Below are 13,839 nucleotides of genomic sequence, written 5' to 3'. Positions count from 1 at the left end.
AGACAGAGACTGCCTTGTTCCCTTGGAGTGTGTCTGTAGTTTGCAGATGGAAAAGTGGGAAACTCTTGTCTTTCAATCTCCATGATGCACATTAGCAGCAGTGTTGGGAGTGATGAGTCACCTGCTCCTCCACTGACTGGATCAATTTCCCCATATTATTCAGGCTGGATCACTTTCCCCAAAATTAAATGCTTACACTGGTCCAATTCCCTACAAATACTCAGAGGGTATCAGTTATGCACTCAGACTGGGGGAAATCCCCATTAACATTAATGAAATGCTCAGACTTCCCCAGTAATTCTCAGACCTTTTCTGGAAACTCAAAAAACTCAGACTGGCCCAATAATACTTAGACCAGGCGCTTTCCTGGAAAATTAAATACTCAGGCTACCTCAGTAATACTCAAACCAGGTTATTTCCTGTTAAATCATATACTCAGACTGCCTCAATAATACTAAACCATGTTCTTTTCCTGGAATATCAAATACTCAGGCTGCCCCAATAATACACAAACCAGATCCTTTCCTAGAAAATCAAATGCCCAGACTGCCCCAATAATACTCAAATCAGGTCATTTCTCATTAAATAAAAAAATTCAGACTGCCCTAATAATGCTCAGATCAGTAATACTCATATAGTTAAATTTCCAAATGATTAAATATTCAGACTGGGCCAGTTCTTCAGGAAGAGACTGACTTCCTTTGTAATATTCAGACTGGATCAAATGCAGAGTAATTAAACACAAACACTGGCCCAATTACACAATAATACTCAGAGCAGGTCCATTCCCCAAAAGCTAAACACCTGAACATGAACAGCCAGGTTTCAAATAATAATCGTACTGGGCCATTTACACCAAAAGAGTTAAACCGAGACCAACGTGTACACTAATGAGACTGGGTCATTTTTTCTAAAATTCTCAACCTGGGTCCATTTTGCAATAATGATCAGATTGGATCAAATACCTAATTCAATTCTCAGACTGGATCAGTTCTCCAGTAACACTAAGACTCGCACAATTCCCCTTTAACCCCTTAAACTCTTTTTGGTTATTAACTTATTTATCTTGAAGAATATAATTACGATTATTGCAGGAGTAACACTGTAGTTACAAGAATGCTAATGTGGAGCTGCTGACAGATCCTGGAAGTTCAAGGGGTTAGTCCCTCTGTTTATAAATATATCAAATTTACAGCAACAAGAGCTGGAAATGCACTGAACTGTGCTGGTTTAGTGATTATATCTCTTATCTTCTGACCTCACCACAGAATGATGTTATTTTTTTGCATATGCTAAAAGGTGAAGCCAAAAGGTTACTCTTCCGAATAACAAAATGTTCACCCATTGAACAATGTACTGGCCATAATCTTGTTTTGCACATCAAGTAAGCTTAGTTAACATTCATAAAGAGTGTAAAGCATCAGGTTTATGTCATTATAACTGGGCTACACCCTTGTTTTGATGTGTGATAGACATGCATATTGAGAATGAGGGTGTTATTGTGTTCTAATGGAGTGTTTGGCCACTTACTTGTCGTTTGTAATGTTCATTTTAATGATCTAATGTCACGCTACTCTTGATAGAACATGACAGATGGAGAGGGGCTCGCTAGTATTTTAAGTTATACTAAGAAATGAATTTATATATGAACTGGGTGTAATCTTACGAGGAATTTAGTCTATTAGTCATTTGTTTGGTTTAAGTTGGGATTTGAGCAGTACATGTCAAAAACTAAGCCACAACAGGTTTCACCTTGCACAACTGTGCGTAGGATGAAGTGGAAAGAAGCGAGTTTGCCGTTCCTTCACAAATCTGCCTGAAGGCTTGACAAAGCGAACAAAACGCAATGTAAATGTAAACGAGAAGCCAAAAGTATTGTGCAACATTAAAAATGAAAAGGTGAATGGATTTCTTTTGAGTATATTTCCCCACATACTGTACTATGAAGCAATCAATCTAAACGCTTGCTTGAGAAAAAGAAGATCGAGTTCATGTCCTTTGACAGCTGTAAGGGCAATAGATGACACAAAAATGAATTTGTTATCACAGTAGAATGCTAAAATGAGAGGAACCAAATTGCATTGAAATTGTTGTTTTGTTCTTATCAAAAAAAATGACTGAAATACATTGTTCCTTTCAAGGAGTTCAAAGAAACAAGGTTCATTATTCAGTGAATTAAAATTCATTCATCTGTTTCTTCTCTTGCCTCAGAGAATGCACTCTGATTTTTTCTGTCCTTCTCCTGCAGATATACTCCATCCATTGAAGACGGAAGTGATGCTACTCTGAGAGTGACATCATGTACGTATGCAGTATAATTAAGTAGACTTGGTCCTCAGATTCCAGTGTATCTATTGTAAAAAAAAAAACAACATTATTACCAGGTTATGGCCTGTCTACACAAACATAAAAGTGAAATTGTCTCTTCTAGCCTTCATGCCTCTAACCTCCAAACCAAGTATGAGAGATCAGAACAATTAAATTCTAGCCAACATTTATTAATTAGCCTTTTCTTATCAGAAAAAAACACTTCTTAAAGAAAAAAAAAACCTTCTTTTAGATCCACTAACTAGCCTGTAAGGAAAAGGAAAGAATGAAAAAAAAAGACAAAAAAGTGTAATTACTGATTTTTTTTACAAATGTACAGTTGGTCCACACATAACATTTTTACCAAGAGAAAACACTTTTGGCCTGGTTGGTGATGGGAAAAAATCCCCTCAATCTATTCTGGCTGTTCATCACTGATTCAGTGACACTTCCTGCAAGTAATTATTCAATGTCAGTGAGAGAAAGAGAAAGAGCGAAAATGAAAATGGCACACATGCACAGGCACAGAATCCTAAACAAAGGGACTACATAACAGGATATAAGAACTGTAACAAATACCTTTATTTTACTCATTTTTAATGCGGTCTCTTGCGTAAATGTTCACCCCCTTTGACCTTTCAAATTTTTTAGTGTTACAACCTAAAATTCTAGTTTAATATTTGGCAGAACCACCTTTATACCTGCAACTTTCAATATGTCTGTCAGCTTTGCACATCTGGATCCTGACATTTTTGTCCATTCTTCTTGGCAAAATTGCTCAAGCTGTTAGACTGTATGGAGACAGAAATTCTCAATCAGATTGAGGTCTTTTCCTCGGTCATGCTAACACATTCGGAGTCTTGTTTTTGAATGACTCCGGTATAGCTTTGGCAGTATGCTGTTGTCCTGTTGGAAGGCGAACCTCTGCCCCATCTCAAGTCTTGCAGACTAGAACAGCCTTTCTTCTAGGTTTGCTCAGTACTTGGTGGACAGCCTCTTCTAGGTAGAGTCACAGTCATGCCATATTCTTGCCATTTTTGAATAATGGGTTTAATGTTGCTTTATAGTTTGAGATATTTTTTCATAACCAAACCTCGATTGATACTTTTCCAGAATCTATCCCCAGACATGTTTTGACTCCTTGGTCTTGATGGTCTCCTTGGTCATGATGCTGTTTTTTTTGGTATGCTCTCTAACAAAATTTGGGGCCTTGTAGAAGCAGGTGTACTTACATTTAGCTCACTTTAATTGCACACAGGTCGACTGTTGACTAATTCTCACATTCTGTGCATGTGATATTTGATGCTTTTTGCAGTTTGGATAAAACACTGTTAGCTCTTGTACTGAAGGGTGAGCTAGATGTCAAGTGACGTTATCTAGCAAAATATATTCATGGGACTGACCTTCATGCAACCCCCACAGTGTGGGCCGCATATATGTACCAGGGGCATTATCTTGCAACAACCAAACACCAACAGCCACTAATGCAAACAAGTCAATAGGACCATTAGGTAGACACAGAGCTCACTGTTGAACCAGTGAACAGCAACCAAGGAAACCTGTATTTACAATATATAAGATTATAAAACAGCTGAGTCAGTGCTATACATTGGTGCTGATCACTGATTCCTAATTATCAATATTTTTTCTCCATAGTAAGCAGATTCTTAACTAAACCTGACTGGACTACCTATACCATTGCAGCATTCTGACAGATTTGATTTCTGTTTGAATGGACACTTGCTAACATGCTTGGCTAGTTAGTTCACCTAGTTTCTGAATCTGGATGGAAATTGGCAGTCAGTGATGTATCTCGTTTTTCCTACAAATTATACGTCTACTACACTACCTACAATCATAAAAAAAATCTTAACTGGATCATTATTTTTGGCTTTCCAAGATTTTAACCCAGCGAAAATATAATTATTATAAAATTTGTATTTCCCAGAAATTATTCAGCCCTTTCTGGTGGTTTAGAAGACCTTAAGGCATAACAGCACAGCATAGAACTGATTGTCACAAACTTTTAGAAACAATAGCACTTAATTTCAACAAACTTTGACTACGAAATCAATCATTGAACTACAAAATTCAAACATTGCAGAAACTGCTCAGCTTTATTGAATTTTTATACTCACCAATAATAGGGTTGCTGTCTAGCATTAGTCGTACTTGTGGGATTTGACTAATAGGCTGCTGTAACATTACAGTTCGTTTGATTCACTAAATGCTTATAAATTAATCATGTTTTATGAAACTTGATCTAATTAAGAATTCACACTGAGCAAAGGTGATGTGGTTGGATTTTGTTTGCTTTTATGCATATTTTATGCAAAGTCAAGTAAAGACAAAGTTTATTTATCACTGGCACAGCATGTTAACATTATAATGCTTGTGGTGATGCTCAGGTAAATTACTAACACTCAACATCATAAGACACAAAATATACAAAACAAACACCCCTACACACCCGCTCAGCAATTTATAATTATATGTAATGTTGTGGAACATCCACGAGACAGGTTTCTGTAAACACTTGCATTATAACAGCTATAAACAGTCATTTCCTTACTGGCCTCTCTTTTTTCGCTGTTGAAGTTGATAACACACAAAAAAGCAGTTTGTCATGTTACTGAGAAACCAGAAAGCACAAAGTCCAGAAGACTCTCCTGTGGTGGAATACGTACTGACTGTTACACAGCACTAGCACTGAAGACTCTTTCATAAATGTTAAATAAACATTTCCTTATGGAAAGATTTGATATTTACATATAGGGGTGTAACGATGCATCGCGATGCAAAGATTTGATTTGCATCTAATGGAATTACACTGTTTGAACACCAGAGGTCCCAATCTGCCCAACCCATGGAGCTAAAGTATATAGATAGCTCTGGATCACAATTACTGACATGCACGATAGCTTATATTGTTACACAACCACGTACTATTCATTAAAAAGTAGTTTTTAAAGACCAACCCCGTGCTGCTGTGATCTATGGTGCCCAAGAAAGAAGTCGTGGAAGCCGGGCATTTTAGCCGATTTTGGAGCTCATTATGTTTCAGTCCATCATTTTCCCCAGGTCAGAGACTTTGTTAGTTTTTATGAAATTTCTGGAAGAATTTAGACATTTATTTATTTTTTTTTTAAGATATGGGGAACCTGTACATTTATTTACAATATTAAACCTCTGTACATCCAATTTTTGATTTATTTACTTTTGGACAGACAAAAACTGCACATTGTTTTACATGTTGGAGATGTTGGTTTTATGAAAAAGTATGCTTAAACTGAGTTTAGTAGCAGTAAATGACTTTCAGAGGTGTATTAATGCAGCATTATGCCATCATGTTTCATCAGTGCATCTGGAAGATTGCAGTTTGACTTTGCAGTAGGCCTTGGCTTATGGACTTGAACACTGCTTAGGCTTTAGCAGTAAGGATTAATCGACCATTTGAACTCTGCAGCCCCACTTGTGACTAAAGCAGTGACAAAACCCAGTCATAATGTGCGTACCCCAGCGCATTATCCCCCCATCATGAAAGAGGTTGACTCATGCCTCTAGTCGTTTAACAGATGCTTCCTCCATTCCAGGTTTTCCTTCGTGAGGCTATTTGTCATCGTGAATGTCTTCACTACTTTACATGGTGAGTGTTTGGCGCGTGTCCAAGTTTTACTCACATAGCACAAACATTTAGTCATCAACATTCTGTTTATTCTGCCATAAACTTAGATGATGTGGTACATTCTTGTTGTTAGGAAAATTATCATATTAATATGCTAGAACACATTTCTATGATACATGATCATAGAAAGGTATCACAATACAACTGCCAGCTAAACAATAGTGTTGCATTAAAAATGTTGAAAAACTGAGTTTGTTTGAACTTTTATTTAACATCTATCAAAATGATTTATTTAACACTGATTTTTTTGTAGACAGATTGAAAGTTTTAGCACAACATTTGAACATCATGTCAGCTGCTTTCAGTCAGTTTGTAACTGTTATTCATAAATAATTTAAAAATGCTATTTATCACAATATTGAAATTATATTTTTGCCTAGGGTACATGTCATTATGCTTCCTCTTCTCTCCTGTGTTGTGGTGGTGCAAGCATAAAAATCCAGCAGTCCATTACCTGCTATATGGACTGATGTTGAATAGAACGTGTAAAAGAGAGAAAAGGACCTGCTTTTACATATTCTTATAGTCCAACAGTGGATTTGTATTAAGAAAAAGAAGAAAAATCACAGGCATTTCTATGAACAGTTTTTAAAGACTTTATTTAGGAAAGGAAAAACATGATATTGTGTTTGTATTTTTAAGACATTAAAATTTTTCTCATTTCTAAAAACTGTTTTGCTGGGTGAGTTTGAAGGGAAAAAAAACGCAGGCTACAGTGGGCACAGGCTCACCAAAATTGGACAGCTGATGACTGGAAAAAGACCAGACAAAGTTACATCTCTCTTACATCTCTTATCAGTGAGGCATTCCCGCCTGCAGAACTGCCACTCACTGGATGTGTTTTGTTTATCGCACCATTCTGTGTGAACTCTAGAGACTGTTGTGTTAGAAAATCCCAGGAGATCAGCCATTTTTGAAATACTCAAACCAGATTTTCTGGCACCAACAACCATGCCATGCTCAAAGTCACCGAGAGCACATTTTTTCCTCATTCTGATATTTGACCATTCTGAACAGTAACTGAAGCTCTTGATCTGTATCTGCATGATTTTATGTATTGCGCTGCCACATTCCCCCATGACTGTCTGATCGGATAATTGCATGAATGAGCAAGTGTAGCAGTGTGTGTGTGTGTGTGTGTGTGTATATATATATTTATATATATATATATATATATATATATATATATATATATATATATATATACATATATATATACACTATACACTATACACTGTATATGTGTATAAACTTGTGGTAATTGTTCAATGCAATAAATGGGTCTCTTTCAGTTGCAGTTGCTGTTAGCCCTTTAAATGGCTTGCCTGGTGTGTATCAGAATCTGCAGTGGAGAGCTCAGCTGTGCTGTGCACTGACTTCCAATGGAAAGGCCAGTGAGGCCAGCACTAGCTCCAACGTTCACAATCAGAGCCTCAGTCATGTCAATAGCCTTCAGCAGTATCAGTGTCACATCCAAAACTCCACAAATATCACAGAAGATTCCAGTGTATCTCAAGTCGTCTCTGGTAATCTTCACTTACTGCATGTTTATCTGTAAAGATTTTTTTAGGCCAATTAAAAATTGAAGGCTGCTGGATGTTTCACCGCTCATCAGTTCAGCAGCCTCACAACAGTGGAATTAATGAACTCTCTATGCCAAGTCCAGCCTCCTTAACTTTTACTACTTAGATGAACTACTATTACTACAGCACATATTACATTGAATCTAGTATTATATGTTACTGTAGCTGTAGAAAACAGTTTCAGAGACGTTGTCACTAAATGTAGAAATCACAAAATAACTTAGGTAGCATGCAATCTTTAGTCTTGACATGACATTACATCATTTTTACACATCGGCTGTTAGTTAAAGGTCTTGAAGATCTTATTTGTTAAAGATGTTGCTTCTCCCAGCCACCTCTCTGAGATGCCAAGGCAGAGGAGACGAAAGCTGCGCATTAGGTCTAATTATCAAATCAGTAGTCATGATAATCGATTCTCATTACTTCCCCACTCAGTTTTAGACTTTAAGACAATTGCATTATAAAAATATTATATGAGTGAGTAGATTTATGGCTCGTTGAGCCATTTTCTCTAAAAGACAGAGCGCTGCATCTATAATGGTGCAATAAGAAAACGGGATCACTGCAGTAGAAACTAGCTTGGAAAAAACCCAACATGCAGAGAAAAGCAGTATGCATTTGAAGTAATTAAATTGAATGGAGAAAAAATGAAAAAAAGTCCTTGTCCTAAGGTCTATATTTTTTTATTTATTGCTAATATTTTTTCTATTCATGTTTAGCCTGTATGTGTACACACTGTAATGAAGCTTTGTTTTGACTAGCTTAATTAAACGCTCTTGCTGAGTGTGTGACTAATTGGCTTGAGCTGTCTTAATAAATGACAGTATTAAAGAGCTGAACATCTTAACTGCATCTCTTTCCAGAAAACATCCGTTTGGACATCCGTTGCTGGCTCGAAGACAAACGAGCAAATGTAATTTGTTATCTAAAACTCCAAAGAGCCACAGCTCCGGACACCAGTCAGCTGATTATTAGCCTGAGGCGAGTAGCGTGAGTCTTCTGTTTGTCTATATTTCCTCTGACTGTTTAACCTGTATGCTGGTATCATAATGTATTTGTGTTTGCAAGACATAGCTCAGAGGTGGAACACATTGATGGACCTACTTCATAAGCACATACAGTGGGGTGACACACAATGTTCATAGTTTGGCTTTTTTTTATTTTAAATGGAGACACTTTTATTTCTCAGTGATAAAAACATAGGTCCATATTTCTCACACCTACATGGCAGTTTAGTGAAATTGTGTAGGCATTTGTAGGAAAGTAGTCTCCTGCGATATACAGTACTTGTGAGGAATGAGAATTTTATAAAAGTCAGTTAATAAAAAAGTCAGTTATTAAATTTCGCACATCCCGGTGATAATGCTTTTGCGATTTTCTGTTTCAGACTGGGGGCGGATACATTGTCAGATGAAACGAACATCACTACTCAGGTGCAGTGTCCTGGCGAAGATGAGATTACATGCCTTTTTGCCCTTGATGCCAACGATGTCTCTATGTCATTGTCTGTTAGTGGATTTCTCAGTGGTCGTCCTTTACTGGCACCCGAGATGCACATCAGCACTGACCTGCTGCGTAAGTATCAGATAAAAGTTTTTTCCATATAATCCCTAATAATTGACTGCACTAAACTTTACTCTAGGTTCTGTGCTAATCATTTAACAATATATCATATAAAACCAAATTAAAATAATACACAACACAGTGATGTTGTCACAAATTTCCCTTTCGCCGTGTGCTTTTGTGTTTGTTTTTGTTCTAGTCCTGTCTCCACTCCTGTCCTGTCACTGGTTTGTTACCTGATTGTGTCCACCTGTTTTTTATTACTCCTTGATTTATTTGTCTTTGTATACCCTGCTGTTTCCTTGTGTCATTGAGAAGTCTTTTTGTGCGCATTTCTTTAAAATCTTTAAGTCTGATCATCATGTTCTTGTTTCCTGTTTCCACATTCTGTTTTTTTTTTGTCTCTTGCCTGCTTTGACCTTGTTTATTAAACTTTATTGTTGCCTTCTTGTGTAGTCAGCCACGATATGAACTATGATGTTGTTTTATGGATGTGCCCTAATAAACCATGCTGAGCACCCGCACTTGCATCTGCCACATTCGCCCACATGTTACAGATGTCTTGCTAGTTACAGAGGTACACTGGGCATGAGTGTATGGGAGTGAAGCTCCCAGCATCCAGAGCTAAGACTATAGTACTATAATTTGAAGGAAATACAATACTTTGCTAATAGACAACCCCTAGACACCTACATGCTAATTAATTTAAAGCTCCTGAATGTTCCTCTTCTAACATTCCTGGCTTTCTGGAGATACATGTATATAAATATCATTCCTCTCTTCCTGCTAATTCTATTTATGCTTTGTAAGAATTTAGGAGAAGGAAGTTTCTATTCTAAGCTTTCATGTCTTTGACACACTTCTCTGTTTTGCAGAGATGTCCTGCTAAATCTGGCCAAATTGAAACGCTCAAATAAAATTGTGTGTCATCAATGTAAAAGCGAAAGACAAATATAATGTGTGATGTGATGAATAAGATGCTACAAAGTAACAGTAGGGTTTATTCAGAATAATCAAGGAGTAACACAGATCAGGTGAACACAATCAGGTAACAAAACCACTGACAGGACCGGATCAGAGATACAAGGCGTTCGTCACCATGGGAACCACAACACAAAGGTGGAAATCGTGTTCTAGGGGCTGGATATAAAGCAAGAACAATAGTGGGCCTTAAACAGAACCTAATTTGACACCATACTGCACTTTGTACGATTTGAAGTATCTCCATTAATGCTAACAACCTGGTCTGTCAGTACGATCGAAAGCAGACAAGAACGTTTTTAAACTGACTGTTTTATTAAAATGTATTTCTTGTTTACGAATTTATATTACACACAGTATAAAGTAGGCTGTGACCTGTAGCAGGCTCAAAGAATAATGTTCACATCTGCATCAACAGGAAAAGGTCTCCTGTTTTTGTTTTTTAAAAAGCTATGTCACCAAGAAGCTATGATTCCTGCCTATGTCTATTTTAGAGATATGCGGTTACAACAATGACTTCCTGTTTGTGACATTTTCAGCACACTTATTTGGTAACAACGGCTTTCGATATCATTAATTATTTTCAGGTTATAATATGACACTAATTTGATCTCTGTGTGACTTTGCTCCCTGTTCTTATTCAATAAATGAATGATGATACACCACAGCATCTTCACTAAAGCTGCACTAAGGCATTTTGAGACAACAACAGGCAATATTGACGTTTATCTGGAAATCTGAATAAATAAATTTGTTAGAGAGAAAATTGTTGAGAGAAAATGTTGTTTGTGGGCTTGCAATCACTTTTTATAGTTTTGAGGAAACTACTTCTCAGACCTGATGAGCTTATTGTACTTTGACAGATTTGAGGTATTTAGGGAAAGCATGATAACCAGGTAGATTTCTACTGATAGGAAAAGCATTTGTAACGCAAGGGGTGTGTGCTCAAATCAATGCTCTTTACACCGCAGCCTGATGACAAATGTACAGAAGGCCATTTTCCACTAAAACAGTTTCCTGCGGTGTAGATTAACAAAGGGTGACTGATGAGATGGATGAGAGGCAATTTACAGTAAAACCACATGTGATGGTCTGAAGCCTGTAAAAGCCTGGCAGTATGCAGAATTAAACCGATCTGAGATGACCACTGTAAAAGCAGCTGCACACCCACTTTAGCTTTGTAGATACCAAAAAACTGAGTGCATTTGAACTTGTGCTTTATATTAGTTCTTGAATTTCGTTACTGTGAGTCCCTGCTTAATTTAATTTTTTTAACAAACTCAATGAATTTAGACACATTTGGGTCCCTGGAGGACTATTGGTTAGGCCTCGGTGCTTTCACTGCCACAGCGCGGGTTCGATTCCTGGTCAGGGAACCAGCCCCAGCCACTGGGGTTACATATGACAGTGCAGTCCCAGTGCCGGTCCTAAGCCTGGATAAAAATGGGGAGAGTTGCGTCAAGAAGGGCATCCGGTGTAAAAACTGTGTCAAATCAAATATGCAGACAAATGATCCACTGTGGTGACCCCTAACGGGACCAGCCAAAAGAAGAACAACAACAATGAATGTAGACCCAAAGCAAATCACTTTGTAGTGATAATACCAAGCTCTGCTGTTTTGGGTATTAATGTCATTGATGTTGTGGGATCCAACTAGAGAGTGGGATTTTCATAAATTTCATAAATTACACAACTATAAACTTGGCATAAATGCAGGACATAGGATAAAGAACTTATATGAGCATAGAAATTGCATCTAGAAGCTAAATAAAAACATACAATCATTCAAGAAGAAATTTCCTCTCACACAACAGAATTTTGAGACTAAGATACATCATCTTGACATATAATAAGAGGTTATAGTAATAATTAGTAGTTAGTCTGAAATACAGAGTTGACCTGGATAAAGTAGAGTCTGAGTGTGTTACTGTCTGGTGTGTTTCTAAGTTAGATACACTGTAGGTATCAAGTTACCATCTGCTCAAATTAGGCACAGAGAGCACAAAGATGGACTCGTCTTCCTTGTAATATTTCCTGAATGACTTCTCTTCACAGGGAAGCCAGACGCACCATTTCATCTGCGTTATAATGTAACTACTGAGGGTGAGGTGATGATCGCCTGGAATGACTCACAAAATAATAAACACCCACTTTACTATGAGCTCCGCTACTCATCCAACACTTCTCTCACACACTGGGAGGTGAGTAAAACCAGCAACAACTACAGTAATATAGTTACAATCATTTAGTTTTAGATACAATTAGATGGGTATAGAAAAACATAAGCAGATTCACTTGCATGCTTCTGATTTTTTTTCTTTATTGTGATACATTTGTAGAAATTAGTTCTAAGATTTCACACACTGATTTTAAATTCTGAAACCTATGTCGTGCATTTCATTGTGTGTGTATGTGTGTGTTTATCTGTGTTAGGTGCTTAATGTCCAGCATCCATGGGTGTCTTTGAGTCAGCTCACTTCTGGAGTCAGATATACAGTTCAGGTGCGCTGCAAGAGCCTCCATCACCTTCACTACTGGAGCGAGTGGAGTGACTGGAGCCAGCCGTTCTACCTCACACTTGATGGTATGGATGCTGCAACACAGCAGCCTCATGCACCCTTTCCCAACACTCATGAGTTTTTTCCTTATTCCAACTTCGAATTTAGTCAAGAATATTCCTGCTCAAATATTATTGCTATAACATACAACCTTTTAGACTGAGGCTATTAATGTACAGTGTTTGGTAAAATTTAGTCTATATATATATACATGCATTCCCTATATATATATATATATATATATATATATATATATATATATATATATATATATATATATATATATATAGATAGATATATATAGATAGATATATATAGATAGATAGATATATATAGATAGATAGATAGATAGACATATGGGGTAAAATGTACATATGAAGTATAGATACTGAAGTTTGTAGATTGAAATTTTATTATTATGTGGTTAATATTTTGAAGGTTAACCATTGTTCTACCACGATGACTAATTTCGCTGTTATAGATAATCCTGCTTCTGTATTTCCACCCTGTTAGGCTCCACCCTGTACTTCTTAACAGAGTGCAGTAAACACAAAATGCCTACACTATAAAGGCATTAACAAGTTTTAAGAAACCCTTGAGATTCAAAAGGCACTGCAAGACATTGCCCAAGTAATAACAGTATAATATCTATTATTAATAGAGATGTATATACACTGATCAGCCATAACATTAAGTCCACTGACAGATGACGTGAATAACATTGATTATGTTATAACATAATAACATAACAATGATTAACATTGAGTGACTTTGACAAGGGCCAAATTGTGATGGCTAGATGACTGGGTCAGAGCATCTTCAAAACGACAGGTCTTGTGGGGTGTTCCCTGTATGCAGTGGTTAGTACCTACCAAAAGGGGTCCAAGGAAGGACAACTGGTGAACCAGCAACAGGGTCATGGGTGCCCATGGATCAGTGATGCACGTGGGGAGCAAAGGCTAGCCTGTCTGGTGTGATCCCACAGAAGAGCTACTGTAGCACAAATTGCTGAAAAAGTTAAAGCTGGCTATGATAGAAAGGTGTCAGAACACACAGTGCATCGCAGCTTGCTGCATATTGGGCTGCATAGCCACAGACCGGTCAGAGTGCCCACGCTGACCCCTGTCCACTGCCAAAAGTGACTACAATGGTCACGTCTGTC

At 37.3% G+C, this 13,839-nt stretch overlaps 1 protein-coding gene across 6 annotated transcripts in view; it reads left to right on the top strand.

Moving 5' to 3' along the window:
- Positions 1–13,839, top strand: part of lepr (leptin receptor) — a 51,807-nt gene that overhangs the window by 16,032 nt on the left and 21,936 nt on the right. For 2 of the 6 annotated variants that reach the window (XM_053231581.1, XM_053231577.1), the window contains exons 2-9: positions 2,249–2,301; positions 5,667–5,814; positions 5,901–5,953; positions 7,285–7,518; positions 8,439–8,565; positions 8,963–9,150; positions 12,175–12,320; positions 12,553–12,703. In XM_053231581.1, the coding sequence (XP_053087556.1) occupies positions 5,813–5,814; positions 5,901–5,953; positions 7,285–7,518; positions 8,439–8,565; positions 8,963–9,150; positions 12,175–12,320; positions 12,553–12,703 (901 nt within the window). In that variant the 5' untranslated portion in view covers positions 2,249–2,301; positions 5,667–5,812. Of the gene's footprint in view, positions 2,302–5,666; positions 5,815–5,900; positions 5,954–7,284; positions 7,519–8,438; positions 8,566–8,962; positions 9,151–12,174; positions 12,321–12,552; positions 12,704–13,839 lie in introns of all 6 variants that reach the window. The other 4 variants (XM_053231571.1, XM_053231573.1, XM_053231587.1 and 1 more) reach the window with 3 other exon arrangements.

The sequence above is a fragment of the Pangasianodon hypophthalmus genome, chromosome 2 (assembly GCF_027358585.1).
Source record: "Pangasianodon hypophthalmus isolate fPanHyp1 chromosome 2, fPanHyp1.pri, whole genome shotgun sequence".
Classification (NCBI taxonomy): Eukaryota; Metazoa; Chordata; class Actinopteri; order Siluriformes; family Pangasiidae; genus Pangasianodon; species Pangasianodon hypophthalmus.
The sequence above is the reverse complement of the archived record's forward strand: the minus strand, read 5'-3'. Positions and strand labels throughout refer to the sequence as shown.